The sequence below is a fragment of the Poecilia latipinna genome, unplaced genomic scaffold (assembly GCF_001443285.1).
Source record: "Poecilia latipinna isolate Pla-1442-1.1 unplaced genomic scaffold, P_latipinna-1.0 Scaffold1000, whole genome shotgun sequence".
NCBI lineage: Eukaryota > Metazoa > Chordata > Actinopteri > Cyprinodontiformes > Poeciliidae > Poecilia > Poecilia latipinna.
Window position 1 is genome coordinate 197865 of NW_015113616.1, and position 20842 is coordinate 218706.

Sequence of the window (20842 nt, forward strand, 5' to 3'; positions counted from 1 at the left end):
ATTTGATACAGAAAAACAGTGCTAACTTAAAACATCTTTTTAATAAATACATATAATGAACAGCGTTGGGTAGTAACTAGTTACATTTAATCAATTACATTTACTTGAGAGACTTTTTTGAAAAAATTCCTTTTAGGAGTATTTTTACTCTGTACTTTAAACTTTTACTTGAGTAACTTCATTATGAAGTATTTCTGCTCTTACTTTAGTAAAATTTCTGGATTTTCTACCCACTGAATGAAAAATAAACATGTTTTAACCAAAAACTCACCAGACACAGAGATACACTTGCAGGTTTTGTTAAAGTTTTATAAGTTTTTTGTTGAAAGAAACTGATTTCATTTTATTTGGCCTGATTTTATTATTTTGTTACTTATATGAATTTTTGTCATTTTGGTCCTTAAAATACCAAAATTTCCACATAACTTTATATTTTTATCCATCCAATGATGTAATTTTTAAATATTAAATGATTGATAATTTGATCAGTTACTCAGTACCTGAGTAGATATTTTACTAAACACTTTTTTACTCGTCAGTAATTTATTGGATGGCTACTTTTTACTTTTACTTGAGTAAAGATGTAGTGCTTCTCTTACTTGAGTACAATTTTCATGTACTGAAATACACATTTATCTGACATCCCTGCACCAGTGCAGCTCACTTAAACACAGAAATAGCTTCACAAACTCAGCCAAACATGTAAAACAACAAAGCCTTAATTTGTTCAGACAGCGGAGAATAACAAGAAGATAAATAATAAACTGAAACAGACAAAAGCAACAAGTTTCATATGGTTCAGACAGTCCAATTAGGAATTGTAAATTTGATGTAAAATACATCACTCAGAGAACAAAGCATAGAATTACAATGAATAGATCTGTTCTTACGGATCGGGCACATTGCCAGCAATCTAGAATATTTTTCACTATGTAGATTTTAATATCAGATTGGATCATCTTTATATAAAATCAGTGAAAATGTGAAAAACAAATCCACATTGTTGATCTGAACGACGGACCTTAAAGCAGATTAGAACCAGATTGATTATCTCCTGTAATAATGTGAGGTTGGGGAGAAGAAACAGCAAAATAAGAACTAATAACAGCTTCCTGCTGGAGGTGGAACATAATGAAATTGATCATTCCCCTTGAAATTGGCTCCTTATGAAAGCTTCCCTGGACTATACGTTACAGCAAAGCAGGGAGAAATATGCTTGCTGCTTTAAAGTACTCGTCACATATGCATGAAGCGAGGATAAACTGGGGAATGGACCGGAGTGTTTTAAAAGGAAAGGTGCAAAATATTCTCCTAAATTCCAACAAGAGACATCTGATTAAAATTGCATGACTTGAGCCTGAGGTGGGGGAAAAATATAATCAGTGAAACAACTCTCGACTGCCAAACCGGTGTCCAGAGGCGCGCATGGAGAAGTGAGAATATTTCCATCCAAATCTCAGGAGAGCTTGCTGATGTTCATGAGACTTTTACACTGAAAGCACCAGCGCTTTCTGCATGAGCTACACTGGGATGAATGAGTGAAAAATCACCCACACATCCAAGAAAATCAATGGAATATGAAAAACAAGGAGATGAAAATATTTATTTTGGTACCTCGGGTCTGAAGGCCGGGTCCGCACGTCTCCTGAGCGCCTGGGGTTTCCTTTCTCAGAACCCAGGGAACCAGTTGGCACTTCCTCCACTTGTGAGTTTTCCACCTGAGAATAAAGTTCAGTCATGACTGATTTACAGTTGAAGCTGTCGCACAAAAGATTTCAACATTTTAAGATACTTTTTAATAAAGTTTATGATGCGCATTTCAAGTTACAAAGATGTTTGTAGAATTTCATTAAATTTTTATCAAATCTATGACCAAAGCCATTTTTTTAAATAAATGTAACTTGTAATTCTCTGATGAATGTTGTGTTTTGGAATAAATGCTGGCTGATGGTGATAATTTATCGTTTCCTTGCTGCTTGAAGTCGATCAAAATGTTTCTTCACATGGTTTTTATGAATTTACCAATAGTTCCTGATAAGGTTAGGATCTGTTTTCCAACATTAAAATATTAAATCTTTGTATGTTGGGTTTTTCCTGCAGGAACGTTTTCAAAGAAGCTGGGAATTTTCTGGCGCTTTTCTTTTAGCTCTGTTGTTTCCACTGAACTGGGAAAATTGTATTATTGCATTAAAGGAAGTAGATTTGTAGCTTGGTGACGTTTTTCATCAGTTTTAACAAAGATAATGAAACATCTACATTTTTCAATGTTTTGCAACCCAGTAAATCCTAAAATCTAAACTTGAAAAAACCCTGCAAAAACACAACATTTTACCAGGTATTTTGTCTACTTTCTAGTGCAAATACCTTAGTACAATGGAAATAAGAGAGAAGTAAATGACAAGTAACTTTTCAGCAAAATAAAGGAGCTGGTTTCACCTTAATAATTCCTTGACATTGATGGAAAAATACTCGTTACGCAGGCAGATTATTACAGATATTATGGCGTTTCTCCCATGTCAGTAAAATAATCTGCCTGTGAAACTGGAATGTTTTCATCAAGATTAAGGAATAACTGACTTAAAACAAGCTTCCATATGTTGCTGAAAAGTTACTTCTGAATTAGTTTTGACTTATTTCAAGTGAGCGAAGGTATTTGCACTAGAAAGTAGACAAAATACTTGGTAATATTTTGTGTTTTTGCAGTGAAAGCAGAGAAACTTCTGTTTCTCGTCAGCACTTAAGTCTTAGAACAGGCTTATAAGTTAACTTATTTAGTTCAATTATGTTTTTCTAGGAAGATAAACCATTTATCCTAATTTTCCAGTTTAGCAGTGGATCAGTTAGAAATGGAAAACCCATAATTTTTCCAGGATTTTTCCTGTATTGTTATAAATATGGAGTGTTTTATGTTGTGAATTTAAAATTCGGAATTAAAGACGGAAGGTACAATCTGGGAGGCAAATGTAATAAAAATGTAAGCAAATTTCATTTATGTAATTATTTCTGACATGTTTTTAAAACCAGTAAACAGCTGGACAGAGAAAACATGTGCAGTTTGTTTAGTATGAACTAAAAACACCTGAAAGTTCCCAGTGTTACTGTAAGCGGCGGTGCTTGTACCTGAAGCCGGGACAGACTTTGGGGACCTCGCAGTCCCTCTCCTCTTCAAGCACCAGCGGGCAATCCTGTCCTCCATTAGAAGGAGTCTGGATGACCAGACGCCTCCTTGATTGCTTTCTCTTCACAGCTTCACCACCTGGACAGAATCAGTGGGGTAAAAACAGGGAAAACGCTGGACCTGAGAGTAAAGATAAGAAAAACGGAGAGCAGGAGCGCCTCTGTAAACTCTGATTGGACAGCTGTCTTATGCGTCCCTCACACCTGATTACTTACAACAGCAATGATACATTAAATTAAACAGTTAGGCTGTGTTAATGACCAGGATTACCTCTGTGGTATTTATTGTGCCTGATGCGCTAAAGTGTCTCATTAAGATCAAACGACGCTCTAAATCAGGAGTGCTAACTCTTTTCTAGCATGCGAGCTAACTGTAAAATCACCAGTTATGATCTAGCTACTAGGAAAATGCAGAAAACATATCAACAATTCTTTATTTGTGTCATTCTGAAACTCAGTAATAATGAAAAAAGTACTAGGTCCACTGGCAGATTATTTCATTAATAATAAGAAAAAACTGCCTTGTGAGTGAAATGATAATCTGCCAGTGGGACTTTTTTCCCCAGTATTAAGGAATTATTGACTTAAAACGAGCTCCAATATTTTACTGAAACGTTACTTGAGCATTAATTTTGTCTTATTTCAAGTGCACAAAGATATTTGCACTAGAAACTAAACCAAAATGACTTGGTAAGATTTCTTGTTTTTGCAGTTCATGGTTTTGTCACATTTAGAAAACAGCACCAACTTTCTCAATGGGATGAATAAAGACAACAACAATAAGCATGTTAAGAGGCTAATATTTTCATTTCAAGATGCGTATAATATTTTTTTGTGTTATTGTGGGGACAATTTCAAGTCTGTTAAATGTTTTGGAAAGTTGGAGAAGTTGCTGTAAATAGTACTAATATTGGCAGCATACATGGAAAATATAGAAGTAGAGATTTATGCCACCAAACTCCATACAGACAGTAACCATCCTAAGCTACAAATCTGTCTTGCTGCTTGTAGAAGAACCTGGACGGAGGCAGACCTCAGCTTTCACAACATGAAGACAATAACACTTGGTAGGTACTTCCTGACACTTGTGGCCCCAGGCAAGCAGAGCTGCTAGACGTACTAAAAGAGGTCAGCCCAAAGGTTGTCTCTCACGCCAATCTGTCACATTAACTATGTTTAACGAGACGTGAGCGAGGCAGCGAACGTCTGAGGCTCGGGTTGAAGAGTCCAAACCACGCAGCGTTTAAACCTAAATGACTTCTTTAAAAGGTCATTGGGATTGTTTGCGTTTGTTTTGTGTACCTGAATCGCAGGAAACCGAACACTCAGTCCAGTCGCTGAAAGGAGTCACGATGCAGTCCTTCTTGCAAGGCAGCTGACACGGTCGCATCGTGCTTGGGCGCGGGCCTTCAGGACACCTGAAACACAAAACACACACATAATTAGGGGCACTTATTGATTAAAACTAGTGCACTGCAAACACACAAAACTTTACCAAGTATTTTTGGTCTAGTTTCTCGTGGAAAAACCTTGGTACAGTTAGAAAAAGACTAAATTAACTCATAAATAACTTTTCAGCAAGATATAGGAGCTTGATTAAAGTCAATAATTCCTTCCGTTGGCAGATCATTACATTTATAAAATGGGGAAAATGTCTAAGTGAAATAAGAGAGCGGTGAGCAGCTTTTTGCCCTCCAGCGGCAACATGGGGGCGGGATCCTGTGACGCTGCAGAGAGTCCATATATAAATGGATTTAACTATCAGTGAGTAATAATCCCTTTGAACCTACAGAATATGGGGTCAAGCCAAGGTTTTTCAGGCCAAGGGTGATGCTTAATCTCCCATCATTTAAGTACCTTAGGTCTCCTGCGCGTACCACTGGAACAACAGAAATGGGTCGTGATAGACCTGCTGGTAATCCCATCTCTGTGATCCAGTCCAACCGGTCCGGCAGCGGCAGGCCGTCCTCACCTGGGCCGACTCCGCCGTCGTCTGGGTCAGGGCTAACATTACTAACGATCAGCGCTCTCCTCTCGGCGTTCTGCGCTCGTTAACGCGCCATTATCGGCGGAACAATAGCGAGCCTGGCAGGCAAACTGCAATAATGTACAGGCAACACCAGGAGAGGTTTATTTTTAATACCAATAGACGGAGCTAAATCCCTCTCAAGCAGAACAAATCCTCGCGTGTCTTCATAAAAGTGAATGGTCCAAACGAAGTAAACAGCTGCCGGATGCAGCGGAGCAGCTAGATTTTCTGCATTTGCGGAGACTCTTGCACATAAAGAAGCGAGTAAACGTGTGTATTTCTGCAGGTTATTTCAGACACAAGCGTTGCTATTTGGACCCAATGAAGCAGAAAGACAGATGTCCCAGAATTCAGTCTGTTTGGTTTACATCCTGGGATCTATAAAGTATACACGAAGAAAAAAAGAAGAACAAAATACTGAATAATCATATAAAAATCCTGCATATATCTCGTGGCACCTCGCCATGGCAACATAAAAGCTGCCATAACTTCAGAATCAAGTTGCTTTTAAAATATGTTAAAACAATGTAAAGTGAATGAGATATACATAAATAGCCTATATTTGCACACTAACTATAGTCAGAGCTTAAATGTCATGAAATGTTAAAATTTACTTTATTTTGAAAAACCAACACTGCTAGTTCCTGCCTGACGGCCGGTGAAGTTAGCTTCTGTGCTGCTTTAAGGAGTGAAGCAAAACTCAACGTCAGCTTGAGGAAAAGAAAAGGCAAAATAACTTTTCACAAAGAAGGTTAAGTTGAATTAATGTTTAGTTCAAACCTGTGAAAACGATAATAAAGTCAACTGCATTTTGAATGGCAGTAATTATTTAATTAATACAGTTTGGTCTTTGTGCGTAATGCTTCAGATACATTTCGAAGGCTCCCTTATTATCTAAGTATCTAATCATCAGCGTCGTGTCTCCACTTAACCCTTCATAATTTTAAATATTTAAAGGATTGAGTTCATTTTTTGTTCTGCAACTCATAAGACTTAAAGGTGACCTATTACATTTCCCTGAAAAGGTTGGGATAGATACAAAACATGCTCATTAATCTTTTTCTGTGAAATCATTTTCAGATAGTGAGATTTTAGTCTGATCTTGAGTTTCTATCAGAATGAGCTGTTTTAGGGCTAAATAAGCTGCTGGTGGCCACGCCCCTTCAACTCACTGTTTACACTCGCATGTGAAAATAGTTGCAAACAGAGCTACAACTTTGAAACCGTATATCTTTGAAAAGCAGAAGTAGAGCCTCCTGCACAACCAACAAGAATGCAACAAGTGGTTTCTGAATGGTAAGCCAACTAAAAAAAAAAAAAGCACTCTTTTTTTCCAGCAGCCATTCTACAGCTCATACAGCATTAAAGCAAGTTGACCAAACATGCAAGAGCTTAACTGGTGTTGCTAGGTGACAGGCAGAGCTTTGCTGGGGTTGCTCGGTGGCAGCGTAGTTCCAGTCAAATGTGGCTCGTTTTATAGACACTAATAGACATGAACTTATTGCCAGAAAACAGTTGTGTGTGTGTGTTTTTTTTAAACTGCTTGGGTTGTTTGTTTTTATAAGCAGTTGAGACCAAAGTGGAAATACAAAAATGTGAAAAATGTGAAATTTGCATATTAGATCCCCTTTAATACGCAGGCCTTAGAGAACGAACAGATGTTTTTCACAGATTTCACCTACTTGGCGTCTCCTTTCCATCTCATGTTCTTCTGAGGCTTTCAGGAAAACAACAGTATCGACTGTGGGGCTAAAAGCCTCAAAGTGCATGTATTTACTCAAGTCTGTGTGATTTATGGGGCCTTTAGTGAATCGAATCTTGAACTAGCATCACTCCAGGCAGTCAAAGTTTCATAAATACTTAATCAGCAGGAATTAAAATCAGTTTCAGAACAAACCATATAACATTTGGGTTTATGAGTTAAGAAGATGACTAATAATCTCTGTTTAGAGTTTCTTTTGTTAGACTTCCAGGTCCTTAGTTGTAGATGCCACATAATGTTAGTAATTCTAACTTTATTCATTCATTATTCAGAGGAGAAGCCAAATAAAACCATTAACTAAACTCATTCAGTCCATCTTTTCCTGTGATTATATAAAATTACTGAAATAACAATAAATGCAGGATTAAAAGCGTTGCTATGGAGCTCAATTTTACTGAATGTGAAGCTGAGGCCGTTAATGGGGAAGTAGGGGGAAAATAAATGAGCATTGAAGTGAACTTTTTGTTTTATTTAAAGCCTCATAATTATTTCCCCCTTCATCAAATCAGGCTCTGCCACTTTTTTAAAAAATCATGTGTTTGGTTGAGCAGACTCTTTAATAAATTTAAGCTTATGTGTGGGGAAAACGTGAACTCATTTTGTGCTCACATTGCTTCTTACATGTGATATCATGGTTACTCATTTCATGGAAAATCTCCAAGCAAAAGCTGTTTCTTTAACAGAGTTTTACTTACTTTTTAAAGGTATTTTATAATTTTCTCCAGGTGTTTTAACTATGTAAAACAAAGTTGAGTAAGGCAACTACATGAAGCAAAATTTATCATTACGTCTTCAGACAGTACTCATGATGAAAACCTCTAACGTTTCTGTAAGCATATGATTGAATATGGGCTAGAATGGGAAAATAGCATGATGTTAAATTACAGAACTTAGAATGACATGGAATAAAAACACAAATAGCTTGCCATATTCATATTAATATGAGGCCACAGTTCCAAACCTCCTCAATTACGACCCCCATATATGGAGAAACCTGAAGTTTGTACCTTTCCTGTGGAAACTAGCAGGCGGTTTTTCAGGGTGACGTCGCCATGACAACACATTCTTGGATTAGCTTGGTGTGGCTTGCTTTGGAAAGTAAAAATAATTCATTTATTATCAGAAAATTAAAAAAAAATAAAAAAATTAAATAGCTTCTTCGGGATGAGACTTGTCATTGCACTGATACAAATACACACGCTAATGCTATTGCTACGCAACATGCTAGCAATTCCTTATTCTGATTGCTGAGCATGAGAGTCAGTAAATCCCACTTGTCTTTCTGATTTGCAGCAGTAACAAGTTAAGTCTGACATTCTTTTATCTGAGTACAGATTTATAAACCAGGTGTACTATTGAATGTAATGTATTACCTAAATCTTTAAGTGTTACATATTGCTGTTTGTAAAACTTTTATATTAGATTTAGGGATCTTTATTGGAATTCGTACATTTATTTGCAGTATTTGTGGCCTGTTCTCCTTTTTTCCTCTTAATTTATTATTATAACCTTGCTATAGAAGATGAATATTAAAGAATTTTATGCAGAGGCACAAAAACCAAACCAATGTTTATNTCNANAATACAGCAACAACCAGAATATTTGGAGCATGAAGCTCTCTGTGGGGATGTGAAGCTATTTGTATTAATGTCATCAATGAATTTTTAATTACATTTCCATTCTACCATTGTGTTTTTTTCTTTTCTTTGTGCCTTCTTTTGTTTGTGAAAATCGTTAATCTTTACTTATCACGCTGTTTTTGCTGTTTGTATATGGAGCTTGGGAGTGTTTCACCTCAGCGGCGCCATTTCTTTTTCTGTGTCACTTCCCTTTAGCTTAAAATGGGCTGCACTTCAGTGATCCCAGAAACAGCAACTGGTTTTAACATCCTCACTGGTTCCAGTAAGCAATACAGCCACAGAAGGATCCTCAAATGTCACCATTTGTAGAAACACAAACAAGATGTCTTCCATTAATCGGATCTATTCAACAAGAGCCCATTTTCTGAAATGACTAAGTAAACGGTTGAGCTGGATGAAGGATACAGATTTAAGGCAAAGAACTATAAGCAGTTCTAAGTGTACACACATAAAAAGAAATCCTGCTGGGAGCAGATAAGGCTAATTAATTTCATTATCAAAATTAGGGACTACAAAACAAGAACATGCTTTGTTTAATTTAAGATGAATCAGTCACGGTTCTTCAAGGACGAGTTCGCTGCTGTCTTTTGGTCTCAGGAGTTTTCAGCAATGCCAGAAAACAAACACAGCCTCAATTAGACAAGATGGCTCACAGAGTTTAAGACTGATGCTGTCAAAATGCATAACCACGGATCATTCAGTCTCCGCTTTCACAAATTCCAACGCGATTACACAAACGCCCATTTGGTCGCAGTCGGCACACAGACTGTCACAATCAATAAGCCGACATTGTTGTTTTTTACCCCCTCAGACAATAACAGCTTTCTTGATAGGATGATAGCAGACCGAGCCTGAGGCACTGACATATTTTTCTCTGTTGTGTCCCACGTTTCTATTGGGCTTTGACAGTCGGGATGTGTGTGTGTGCGCGTGTGTGTGTGTGTGTGCAAGGCAGACATGCCCCGAGGCGGCGGGGGGTAAGGCAGCTCAGATCCATCTGTGGGTGAGATGGGTCACATCTGCATGAGGACGGTGCATGTTTGCTACATGGAGATCAACAATGGGAATTGATCAACAACACCTGCCAAACAAAAGCAACAAATGACGAGAAACACATTGGCTTCTAAATACTAACAGCGCAAAGGTCTTTCTTGTAATCTTTTAACGTTAAAATCTGCATTCTGCTCGTTTTCGTACTTCCATTTGGGTCTCTACTGCTTTTACAAACAGTAGAGACCCAGTAGCACTAACAGTTGTAGCACTTTTAAAAGCGCTTAAGAATAAAACACCAAGCTGGTTTTTCACAATAAGTTGGTCTACTTTTGGTGTCTGGAAAATGAGCGGTTTCAAAAATCTGAAATCTAATGTCACATATCAGCAGGAGCTGCCCACCACCTAGCAACCAAAGTAAAGTTCAGGCTGTCACCTAGCAACCCAAGCAGAGCTTTGCCTGTCACCTAGCAACCAAAACTGAGCTCCAGCACGTTTGATCAGCTGTATAATGGCTGCTGGAAAGCACAAGTGTTTTTTTGTTGTTGTTGCTGACTTACAATCCAGAAACTACTTGCTGTATTCTTGTTGGTTGCCTAGGAGGCTCTACTAATTAGTCCAACTGTCTTATTTCAAGTGTACTAAGATATTTGCACTAGGAAATAGACCAAAAATACTTTGCAACATTTTGTGTTTTTGCAGTGTGACAATTTTGTCGGCTCCCATTGCTTAATAACATTAAAATTAATCCACAAACAGCAGCATCTATTCTTACTTCCATAAACCGGTCGTAAACCGTTACACCATTCCGATTGCGGCCACATTTAGTTAGCATGAGTGATCACACACACAATTGGATTTTAGCAAAAAACAGGATCAGCGCATCAAGACATACACTGTAAAAGTGGCCTAAGACAACACGGTGATAAGTAGTAGTATCTAAATACTGTTAACTGAATACACTGGGATGACCAAAGCTGGTTTGGAGCATACAGGGGTCAAACTAACAGACTAACAAAACAACAGAAGTAATTGTTGCTGTCCTTCAATCTTCTGTGTGATTCAATCCACAGAGTCATTCTAGGGAGCAACCGACATTCCAGATCATCCTGAAGTTAGAAAAACTGATGTTTATCCACTTCTGATGTGTTTTGACTACACACATAAATCGAATATTTTGTTTGTTTGTGCTCTCTGCAGTAATTACTGTTTTCTGAGCCCATTTGACAAAGGCAGCAATTACTAGCCCATCTTCCTGATCAGTGGTGGAAGGTTACCGCTCACTGACATAATGTTTACGGTTTGGTTAAGAAATAAAATATTTATTTAGAGAAAACATGGATAACCTTTTCCAGAATTTAAAACCAAATCCTGGCACTGTTAATCTCAAAGCACGCGATCCGTCTTATTTACATTGTGATACCACAAATCACTGTAGATTAGGATTAATTTACAGCTTTTCCATGCTCAGAATAAATTTGGCCTCTTCTTGTGTAGTTAATTAACTGCTGCTTTGAAAACTTCCTATTCAACATGTTGATTAGCAGAACCTTCAGTTAAAAAGCATAATTGGCAATCAACCTAACAGGACCCAGCACGCCCTCAATGTTAATTGAGCTTAAACTTCGAATCATTTTCTCCACGAGGTTCAAAATAACACATATGCACATGTGAAGCCTCAAAATAACATTTCTTTACAGAAAGTTGTTTTTTTAGTCAGTTTCCTGGTAAAGACGTGACGATCCAGCACAGTATAAACATTTTTTAAAAGGGTTGAGATTATTGACAAACAATGACACTGAATAATAAAATACAGTAATATTAGTCATATTTTTAAATTTAAAGCCATTTCTGAATTTTTCTTGGGATAATTTTACCACTGGATTACCCAACAACGTGCTTATAGCAGCTAGCTAACTATAGCAGCTAGCTATTATGTTGGAATACATGACTTTACAGTTTATTTGCATTTTACATTGTATCTAAGAAAACGCAACTAAACAGATTAGAATAATTAAGTTCAGTTTTCTGTTTTTGCTTGTTTTTTTAGACTTACATCCATTGTTTCAAGACAAATGTTTAATACTGTCCCAAAGTTAAGCTAAGTCAGTACAGGTTCTATGTTTCCCTCCACCGATCTTATGGTCCTTTCAGTCACAAATGAGCTCCGTTCTGCTTTTCTGAATCTCAACACAGAACATAAATGAAAATGTAAATATGGACAAGACAAAGATTGATGGCAGAGAGTAGTTTCTACATTCATGCACAAAGTGAGATTAGTGATGCAGCTCACAGAACACCAATTTAAAGCTTCGCTTTTAAACGAGCAGTTTAGAGAGCGGCCATTTGTCTACAGCCTGACAGACCGTCACACTTTGTGTTGTTTGGGCTGATGGACTCTATTTAGAAGTCTATTCTTAAACATCCCCATAACTCTGTCAGTTTAAGCATTACAGAAAAGGTCCACCAAGGAGAATGTGCTAAAAACTTAAATTCAGTGACGCATCTTCAATCAACTGTATGCATTTCTCAGAAAAAGTTTGAACAGACTCAGATGAGGCCAATAATAATTACAATCAACAACTAAGAGTGTGATAAGGGGCTTGTTAGGACACTCATCATTTATCTCTGGCTCAAAATGAGATGATTACATAAGATCATTGACAAACAAGAGAGAAAGTAAATCGTAATTCCTTGCCTACTCTCCAACTCACTGAGCTTTTGTTTAACTCACTTGCCAGCTCAAGTTGTTATTTTTTTTTGTTTTTTGTTTTTTTAAAAATAAAACCAGGCGATCAAATATTATTTAGGACTTGCAAAAGAGGAGTTATTGGGTGTTTTTCACATTGGTTTGATTGGGGACCAAAATTGCAACATTTGTTACATTTTCAGTTGGTGTGGTTCACTTTCACACCGCAATGTGACAAATAATCCAAACAAACTGAAAAACCTGTTCACTTCCTCCCCTGCGGGGGCGCTGCACCAAGAACTACTGGAGGAAATGACACAAAAACCTTAGAAGAAGACACTGAGCGCAACTTCCTTTTCCACAAAACAAACAAAAACGTAGTGGCGTCAGATTTAAAGTGTTGTAGGATTTCTCTTCCGTCTTTGGTAAAATACCATGAGCCATTTCTCTTGCTAGCGCTAAACTGGCACATTTGTTTTGGTTTTATTTACCCAGAATGCCCTGCACTGTAAACCGCTTTCTGCTTTTGGAGCTGACATCCACATATGCATTGGAACCGCTCCAGAGTTTACTTCAATCTAACCAAGACCCTGGTTTTGCTTTTTTTGTGGATTACGGCTTCACACTTCCCTGAACTGGACTGAAGTTTTGATTAAAGCAGACTAAACACAGACAGGGACATCTAAATCTTCAATAACCATGTTCGCCTTGACGTAAACACACCCAAACTCAAACACGTTTGTTCTCATCCTTTATTCACCAATCAAGATTCATGTCTTTCCTTGACTTGAATCATGCATGACTTGGATTTTTTTACCATAGAGGACTGCAACTAAGATCTTGATCTTAAATCAAACAGCAGCTACACAATTGAATCTTAGATGGTAGCTTGGTGTACCAACAGGACAATGATCCCAAACACAGGTCATCTTGTTTGCCTTCCTCAACAGTGATCAAATATACAACCATAAATTATGCCAAAAGCTTGAGCTCTGCAAAACACGAACAAGTTACCAAATGCTTGTTTGTGTCATAAAGTTTTAACAATTTTACCATTTGGATAAGAATAAATCCACAAGAATTTCAACTCATGAGCCCATTTTTTTTTGTCAACAAAATTCAATTAAATATTATTTATAGTCAAAAAAGCCAAGAATTAATTTGACATTCATGTCCAATATGAGTGAAAATTTCACTAAATCAGAACTCCTTGACTGTATTGTTCTCTGCTTTCGGGTCCTGGTGTTGTCGATGGGATCGTTGGAGCGAAAGCAGCGAGCCCTGAGCTGAACTTTCTGACAGATGTTTGGGTAAACTCATCTATTTTGAATTCGCCTCATGTGGTATGGTCCTCACAGCTACCCGCAAACATCCTGCCTCTCATCTGCCTCGTGATTAAATTGCCTTAAAGTATCAATCCCATTTAATTACCGTCATTATCATCAATGAGAAATCACCAGTGCCCAAAACGGCAGGGTTAATTAGGCTTTCAGGGACACAGAGATTATTTATCTATGGTCGCCTGCAAAGGGAAGATATGAACTGGGACTCGTGTTGGGTGTGCTCCGTTTACTTAACCAGCTCTGTCAGTCTGCTTGTTTTCTCTCTGACTCACTTTACGCTCACGCTGCTGGCACTTCCCATCTCGCCCCTGTTTTCATCACAATCTGCAGACATCTGCAGGTACTGATGTCCTTTCCTTATGTGTTTATCAAGCTAACATTTTAAACAGGAAGGATCTAAACAAGCAAACATTTTAGACTTGAAAAAACTGGAGCAGCTTTTCAGAAAATGTCGAGCTGAAGCTCACAAAGCAGCAGCAGAAACATGACAAAAATACTGTTTATTAATTTAATGCTAATGAATTTATATGCTGTAAAGATGTTGGCAAAAATTTTACATTTACAGTGCTTTTTAATTTAATAAAACATTTGAAATGTTTATATGATGATTTTTGTTTGTCTTTTTTTTATATGAACAACAAAACTGGGAATTTTCATCTTTTCAGATTTTACTGATTTTCCATATAACCAGAGAATAATTTAGATCTTCACATACCTAAATCATCTCTTCCAATGAATTTTTCTTATGAAAGTGTATTCTGACTTTACATTAGGGAACATAGGGCTGTGAATAAACTGAAAATGATCAAATACTTATTAGTACCTCTTCCATTCTTAATTAATCTACATGCACAAATGATCTGGTATTTTGTATTTTTATCTTTTTATTATCTTTTATGTTCTTTGATAATCATTATTCTTTTTATTATCTTTTTATTATCGTTTCTTTCATTCTTTGATAAAGCTGCTCTTTATAAAACTTATTCTGCTCAATGTATTATGCAAATTGAACATGCTGCAAGCTCATGCAGATCACGTGAACAGGGCGTGCTTGGCTCTGGTTGACTTGGGTTGGGCTCTGATTGGTCTGCTGGTTCACGCTCTCAGCCCATGATTGGCTCATGGTCAGAGAGCGGCTACCTCTGATTGGATGGCTCGCCTGCAAGGATGGAAATGGCCATTCCCCCTTTGCACGCAGGCATCCCTTTGTTTAAGAGATAAAATACGAAAAAGCCCGCGGTTTGAGTCAGAGTCTGCTGTGGATCGCGTCCGAATGCCCAGCTACGTTGATGCTACTGCTTATCTCTAGGCCGAAGGCTCTCCGGCCAAGTTTCAACAGGTAAGCGCTGGTAACTTGAATGAATCGAGCATCACGCGTTTAGTCATAGAGTGTTTTGTACTGTGTTCTGTGGGGAATAAGTCGAGCATATTTGTTCTAGCAGTAACCGTGTTTGATGCATGTTATTTTGCTGTAATCTGTGGGGAAATAAATCGAGCACATTTAATTCTAGCAGAAACAGCGTTTGGTTTCGTTATTGCCGCCGATCTCCTTCGACCCTGATTTAAAATTTCATAAAACAACAAACTAAGATCCTGTTGGAAGCAGTTTGCTGCCTTATATTGATCAGAGTTATACCTAATTATGACTAATTTCACTAGAAATTGATTAATTATTTGATTATTTTATTATTCTTACAGGTAGTTCTGACTGCAGACTGATAACCAGAGAATAATAAACCATTAATTCTTATTTGTACACATAAAAGTGAAAGTAACAATAAAAAAAAAAAATATGCTATGCCTAACATTACTATAAATGAAATAATCAATACATAATCGGGAATAAGTGCTTCATGTCTGCTTTAACAGAATCACTTTAGCAATATAAAGTCAGTATCTTTAATCAATATTCAAACAGGAATAACAGTTTACTATAGAAAAATAATTTTGAAACTGGTAATATTTTTAAAGACTGCATTTGAAATAAAGCAAGTTAAGTTTCTGTAGTCCCAGTTTTATTATTTTAATCGGTGTTAAACCTCAGGTTTAGAAATCACCCCGACTCTGAACCCAACGAGGTGCAGAGAAGTTTTTTCATCAGCTTTTAAACTTCGTAAACCCACAGGCTTCTGATTAAAACGTTTTGGTGCTGAGAAAGAACCGATCCCCATTAAAGCTGCAACTGGTGGGAAAAAAGAAAAGTGTTTATTCTGACAGATTCTGAAACAAACTAAACTCTTTATCTTACAAAATGCCTTCAGATGACGTTCGGTGTTAATTGGCTGGATACAAATAAACTCATATTTCTGTTCATCTTTTATTTCTTCTAATTTAATCACTTTTTTATATCCTGAAGGACTGATTATAAGAATGTCTTCAATAAATCAGTTAAAAAAATCATTAAGATAAAAAGTCTTTCTGTTTAATGAGACTCAGTCAGACCAAAAATAGACTTTCTAATGATGTGTGCAGCTGCATCTGATTGCAACGTTTGATGTCTGCATGCGCAGGAATTAGAGCGATGCAGTCACAAGCTGGTGTCAAATAAAAGTCAGAGGGTTTTGGGTTTGTAAAAATCAGTGTTGGAACTTTAAAAATAGATTCTTTTTTCTGTTTCTCTTCTTTAGATACAAATTCAGCTTCATCTCTGCACACAGTTGATTTTATAAGGTGAGAAAGAAAAGTTTACAACAAAAACTCTTGAATTACCTGCAGGAATTAATTCAAACACTCAACATGTTAGACTTATTTCAGTCTCCATACACAATGTGGTGTGAAACTTTAATAGTCAACAAAATACATTTTGTTATTATTTTAGCCTGTCTTTTTGCAAAGAAGCTACTATTGTGAAAATTAGATTTTTTACAACGATTTTGTGTATTTAAAGAGCCACTACCTTAATAATATTAATTCAAATATTGCCCAAAGTCAAGACAAATAACGTTTAACCCCCCCCCCAAAAACAACAACAAATTTTGCTAAATGAAAAATTCTCCCAGATATTGTTGTGATAAACGAATATTGCGAATATTGTTGTTTTCAGAATATTTTACCAAGTAATATATTGATAATGGCATAATAATGGAACTGGAAAATATTCTAAAATAAAACACGACGACCAAAAACCGTAAATAAAATGGATCCTAAAGTCGCAGTAATCACAGTTATCCTTCAAAAAATATTAACCATCACAATGGAAATGATTCAGTTTATGTGTTTAATTGATTCATTGATTAATTGCATACTGCGACAGGCCTGGCTTACTGTACAGCAGCGGTGTCCAAAGTGCGGCCTGGGGGCCATACGTGGCCCCTGTACTGATTGTGTGTGGCCCTTCAATTACAATTAAAAATGTACACAAGTTTTGTCTGCCAGCACAGGTCCAGGTGGAGACTTTCTGTTTTTAATTAACACAAAATGATTACAAACAAATTATAATGTTCTTATAATGGAAAATGTTTGTTCATCTTTTTTACATTTTCTATGGTTTCATTGTAAACAGGAACACATTTTACTTGGTGACTTTAACTCAAAAGCAGACTTTAGTTCAGCAAAATAAGCTCTTAATTAAATTTGATCCAAAAATGCTACAGTATAGCTGAGTCTTTCTTTCTGTACAGTTACTTCCACATCCATTCTTACAAAACCTATAACCCGTCTGTTTATGGTAGTTTATTGTGTGCTCAGTTTGAGCAGGTAAAATCTGAGTTTAAATTTTCACAAATGATGAATTTTAGCCTGAATGAATCTGCCTCCTGTCCAGGTAAGACTCACAATTCGTCTTCCAGATTTTCCTTCAGCAGTTCGTCAGTGAGATGCTTAGCGGAGATTATTGAGCGTTAACGCTGGCTGGAAGCTGCAGCTCTGGCAGGAGAGCAGAAGATGTGTCTGAAGAAAGTGGCAGGACTTTGATTGCTTGCTTCTACGGGCATTAAAACCGAGGTGATGGAGTACATCAGTGACATTTTACTGCTCATGCTAAATGACCCATTTCTTACACTGATGAAGTTGCTGCAGGTTTTGTGACCTTTGAATCTCCTGGAGAAGTCGTTTCCAGGAAACCGAGGGGTAACGAAAGGGAAAAAGTACCTCAGACACGTTTTATGCAGCGAGGGGAAAGTATTCTTCATTTATTGTTCATACTTTGGAACATATGAAAACGTCAAACTTTTCTCCTCTCTTCTGGTATTAATTCAGACCAAACCTTTCCTGTCTTGGAAAAATAAGGATGAGCCATAATGTTTTTATTTGCTAAGTGCCAGAACAAAACAAGAACCTTTTAGATTTTACTGGTTTTTTTTAGTATTTTGTGAAATGGGCACATTTATAAAGACTACGATTAATAATCAAATGACTGTGTTAGCTTCAATTGTTATCCAACATGACTTAAAAGAATTCAAACTTTGTCATTTAATGCCTTGAAATTGGGCCTCTGTCTCTTTAAAAACTCCAGCTGTTTCTGAAGCTCCGCCTTCAGGAAGTCATCTCAACATGGCTCCTCTATTAACCCTGTAATAACATTTTTACCAGTGTTTCACTAAGAAGTAGCTCCGATAGTGAGGTCAGAAGATGAACAGTTCCAGCAGGTGTGTGCTAATTCCTGCTGGCTAGTCTGAAGGAGCAGAGCAGAGGAGGGCTGCTCTGTGAGCCAAAAGCTCGGAAGCTTAAAAACTGCATCTCAAAGGCGGGGCTAGGTCCACCCTGCCGTTTTGCACAGCTGAATGGTTGTCATGGAGATTAAAGGATTTCTCCAACATGCATGAAAGAATCAAAGTACGTTTTAGATGAGGGAATAACATCAAAAAAGTCGATTTTACACAACACTGCCCCTGCCAAAAGTTTCCCTTGAAGGTTTCCTGCATTAGATAAAACTGAGATCTGCTTACTTTTTGGGTGGCACCTGTCCCACGTTGACCCGGACGCACATGACCTTCCGGGTCTGCACTCCCATGGAGCAGAGGCCCTGAGCGTCCGCGGCGGGACGCGTCCCTGCGGAGGTGTTGAGCGGTGCGGTGGAGGGGTCCTCGGTGCACGGACCCCAGGGCCCCGTCTGCCAGTGGTAAACGATGCAGGCGTGTTCGTTACAGTTCCGCACCTCCTGCAGGGCGCTGCTGTTCGGACACAGGGAGCCGCCTGAGGATGGGAAGCAGAGAGTCACAGGGAAGCAGTGCTGGGTACTAACTAGTTACTGTTACTCAACTATATTTACTTGAGTAACTTTTTCTGACTACATGTACCTTTAGAGGTATTTTAATAGGATGCATTTTTTACTTGAGAATATTTATTTATTTATCTTAGTTGAGTAAAATTTCTGGATTTTCTGCTTAATGAATGAAAAACATGTTTTAACCAAAGATTCAAAGACGCAGACACACCTGCAGATTCTGTTAAAGATTCATTAGTTTTTTATTGAAAGAAACTGATTTGAAAAATCTTTCTTTTGTTTTAATTTATTTTTTGTTACTTATATCGGTTATTGTCATTGTGGTCCTAAAAATACCAACATTTCCACTTAACTTTATATTTTGGTCCATTTGAGTAAATAATTTTTAAATATTAAATGACTGGATCCAATTTTTTACCAAATACTTTTTAACTCTTACTTCAGTAATTTCTTGGACGGCTACTTTTCACTTTTACTTGACTAAAAATATGTTCAAGTAGAATTACTCTTACTTGAATATATTTTTTTGGATAGTCTGCCACCTAAAGCTAAACCCCCCAAAACAATAAAGCTAAAAAAACCAAAAAATAAACATGAGTGCCTCCATAAACTCAAATTCCAGCTGTTTATTGGACTTTAAATTGAGTTATTTTAGAATGCACACCCTTTTCATGTGGTTTTAAAATCTCCAAACTTGTTTCTCTCTTTCTGACAGTCTTCTCTCCATTTCTGGTGAGGCAGCAGTCAGTCATGGACTGGGAGCAGAGCTTCAGACACTTAAAGCTTTCAGTACAGATTGAGAGGTGTCGCAGGGCGGAGAGTCCTCCACAGCAGCAGTTCATTGCCGGAGTCGTCAGGCAGCCATCTCTGAATAGAGCGGCGGCGTTCACACACTGGAGCCAAACTACTACAATGAGATCTCTGCGACTTCCTTCCTGCTGACTGTGCCAGAAAACCTGAGCGGACTGAGTGATAACAGCCCCAACATGAACATGACATGTGAAAATGAGCTGGAAGCAGCTGTAGGTGGAACATTAAATTACACTTGAAGCAGCTCTCAGGGAATATTGAACTCTGTGGCTTCGCTACAGAAAGGTGAGAAGATAAAAAGGAGCCAATCAGATCCAACAATGAGACAGCTGCAGCAAGCAGACAGCAGGACAGGGAATAAAGGCTGGAAATATTGTTGTTTTTCTATTATTCCACACTCATCCACACACTCGTCTATGGAACTAATGTCACAGTCATATTTAGTTCAAGATTCAAACTCAAGATTTCCAGTTGTGATGGAATGTATTGATAAAACCCAATAACAAGCCTCTAAAATTTTAATAAATAGCCGTTTCTGCATTCAGTAAATACTTCTTACAGTCAGATAATGCTGAACATCATTTCACATTGATGTAATTTGGCAGGATACAAATACAGAAAACTATGGAAGACAATTAACTGCCACTGAAAAAAACAAAAAAACAAAAAGACTGGCTTTAGTCTCCTGTGATCCAAAGTCAAAATTCTGAGAAAGGGTAAGAATTTTGACCTTTTTTCTCAGAATTCTGAATTTTTTTCCTCAGAATTTTGACTTTCTGGTAAATCCTGAGAAAAAAACATCATTTTGAAAAAATAAAAAATTCCTAATTGTGGTCTTAATCCTCTTAAGTTGAAAACTCTTTCATTTGATTGATGAAATATTATTTAAGGGTTATTTTCAAGGTTCTATTCACATGGCCCTCTGGGTTACAAAAACTTTATGGCGGGCCAGATTTGGCTCCTGAGCCTCAAGTTTGACATATATGGCCTATGAGCTACAAAAAGCATGTTCCTTACATCTTTTTTGAGAAAATACTTCGTAGATAATGAGACTATGTTCTGAGCTCCAACCAAAATGAGCTCTTTTAAAGCCTCTTGTCACTTTAAATCCATATAAGCTACTGGCCTCCCAACTCAATGTTTACACTCGCACGTGAAAATGGTTGCAAACAGATGTGATATTATACATCCGTACATCTTGGAAAAGCAGAAGTGGATCCTTCTGCACAACCGACAAG

General features: G+C 37.4%; 1 protein-coding gene across 1 annotated transcript in view; it reads right to left on the bottom strand.

Annotated features, from left to right (window-relative positions):
- Positions 1-20842, bottom strand: part of thsd7ab (thrombospondin, type I, domain containing 7Ab) — a gene marked incomplete at its 5' end in the record, with an annotated part of 94211 nt that overhangs the window by 63573 nt on the left and 9796 nt on the right. Inside the window, 4 exons of the mRNA XM_015050594.1 lie at positions 1615-1718; positions 3121-3256; positions 4480-4595; positions 18517-18763. Coding sequence (XP_014906080.1) covers positions 1615-1718; positions 3121-3256; positions 4480-4595; positions 18517-18763 — 603 coding nt within the window. The remainder of the gene's footprint in view (positions 1-1614; positions 1719-3120; positions 3257-4479; positions 4596-18516; positions 18764-20842) is intronic.